We start from the raw sequence: 2,500 nt of genomic DNA on the forward strand, positions 1-2,500 counted from the left end.
TGTACATATATCTCCCCTCCCTCTCCTCTCCTCTCCTATACCTCTACCCCCTAGAACTCTATAAAGTCTCTTGTTTTTAATCCTAGGTAGCAGGTAGTGAGAGCAATGAATGCGTGTTCAGCAGGGGTACTCCAACACATGCACGGCAGAGTCTGAGTTTAGCCTTACCATGTCCTGCGCCTTCCCCGTGCTCTATCATAGTTTATGAGGAGGAAACCTTAACACAGACACCAGCAGAAAATGCAGTCCTAGCTCAAGTGAGTGTTTGATGGAATATCAGTTTTCAACAAATGTAGGAAAAGGTATAAATGAAAATGATTAACTACACAGTGCAAGAGATGTAATTACTCTTTCTATGATCACTATACCAAACAACTATCCAAGTTTTAAAAGATGGTCCCCTTAAGATTATAACTTTTTGTTAATATTTTTGAGCTAGAATATTCTCATTTATACCTTTTTACTCTTCGTTAAAAAATCTTAACACTTTTTCATCAGTTCAGTTGTTTTTATTTACAGATAAAAAAGAAAATTCTAAGAGGAAACTTAGACTCCTCCAGCCAATAGTTCAGGCTGTATTTTTGTCCCAGCGGAGATGGGACTGATCTCATTTTCTTGATAAAACTAATATCGTTTTCACGTCTGTCCCATGATACACTTCATTTCTGTATTTATACAGTCTTCATCTGTCAAAAATTACACATTGAGCTTTATCGGGAGGGGAAAAAAAATGTGAGTGGGGATATTTAAAGGTTACATACACCTGTGCTATTTGTAGAGGAAAATATCAATTAATATTTTAAAGTTTCAATACTTGTAGCTTATTCACTTAGCATCTGTTTTGAAATTCTACTGTTTTCTTGTGAAATAAGTATTCTAATGGTTGTTAATGGTAAGGAATTCTTTGTTATAATAAATAAAGAGAAGAATTTTAGTTTATTTCTGATAAGTATAATGATATTGAGTAAATTATTCTACTTTGTATCTACCAATATCTGATATCTCATGGCACACCCCCATTGGCTAAACATGGTGACATCATCAGCTACACTCCCTTTTTGACCCCTACAGTTTGTATTAACCCAGTGCATTTTCTTTGAAAATGGGTTGGTAATAATGCTGGTAATAAAGAACATTTTCCAAAAAGGAAACCAAGAAATTAAGAAATAAAAAAAAAAAAATCAATATTTGCAATGAATTACCCTGTGGCTTACCATGGAAGCTCCCAACTAGGATTTAAACAGGTATACCTGTGTAAAAATACCTTGCTTAAAATAGTTTATTTAAGATGCAATAATTTCCTTTTCTTTGTTATTTATTATATATATATATATATATATATATATATATATATATATAATCATGTATATTAAAGTTGATATGAAATGTTTTCTTTACAAGGGTAATTTTTAGAATTTTTCAGTGTAAGTTGTTTATTAACTCAATGTTGCTTGAAAAATACTGTAATATTTTTTTGTGAAATGTCTCTGCACATAGATGGCACTGCTAGTACTTAGCCACAAAGGAGTCAATTAGTAGAACTTATCTGATTTCACCTAGAATTTGTGGGGAAACTTTTTTTACATTGCTATGAATATTGATGGTGTTATTTTTATTATAGACATTACAATTACTATAATATTATTGACATTAGTAATAGCAATATAAGATAAAAATATTTTCGAAAATCAAGGAAACGGGTAAACAGGCGAGACAGGCAGTACTCATAATTGGCTCATTGGTGACTTGGTATGTGTAGCCATCTATATATATATATATATATGTGTGTGTGTGTGTGTTAGTGTGTGTGTGTGTGTGTGTGTTTGTATTGTGTGTGTGTGTGTTTGTATGTGTGTGTTTGTATGTGTGTGTGTGTGTGTTTGTATGTGTGTGTGTGTGTTTGTATGTGTGTGTGTGTTTGTATGTGTGTGTGTGTGTGTTTGTATGTGTGTGTGTGTGTTTGTATGTGTGTGTGTTTGTATGTGTGTGTGTGTGTTAGTATGTGTGTGTATATGTTTGTATGCGTGTGTATGTTTGTATGCGTGTGTATATGTTTGTATGCGTGTGTATATGTTTGTATGCGTGTGTATATGTTTGTGTGTGTGTATATGTTTGTGTGTGTGTGTGTGTTTGTATGTGTGTGTGTGTTTGTATGTGTGTGTGTGTTTGTATGTGTGTGTGTGTTTGTATGTGTGTGTGTGTGTGTTTGTATGTGTGTGTGTTTGTATGTGTGTGTATATGTTTGTATGTGTGTGTATATGTTTGTATGTGTGTGTATATGTTTGTATGTGTGTGTATATGTTTGTATGTGTGTGTATATGTTTGTATGCGTGTGTATATGTTTGTATGTGTGTGTGTGTTTGTATGTGTGTGTGTGTGTTTGTATGTGTGTGTGTGTTTGTATGTGTGTGTGTGTTTGTATGTGTGTGTGTGTGTTTGTATGTGTGTGTGTGTGTTTGTATGTGTGTGTGTGTGTTTGTATGTGTGTGTGTTTGTATGT

General features: G+C 33.4%; 1 protein-coding gene across 1 annotated transcript in view; it reads left to right on the top strand.

Moving 5' to 3' along the window:
* Positions 1–2,500, top strand: part of LOC125031454 (heat shock 70 kDa protein 14-like) — a 45,633-nt gene that overhangs the window by 32,961 nt on the left and 10,172 nt on the right. Inside the window, exon 9 of the mRNA XM_047622200.1 lies at positions 87–257. Coding sequence (XP_047478156.1) covers positions 87–257 — 171 coding nt within the window. The remainder of the gene's footprint in view (positions 1–86; positions 258–2,500) is intronic.

The sequence above is a fragment of the Penaeus chinensis genome, chromosome 13 (assembly GCF_019202785.1).
Source record: "Penaeus chinensis breed Huanghai No. 1 chromosome 13, ASM1920278v2, whole genome shotgun sequence".
NCBI classification, from domain to species: Eukaryota; Metazoa; Arthropoda; class Malacostraca; order Decapoda; family Penaeidae; genus Penaeus; species Penaeus chinensis.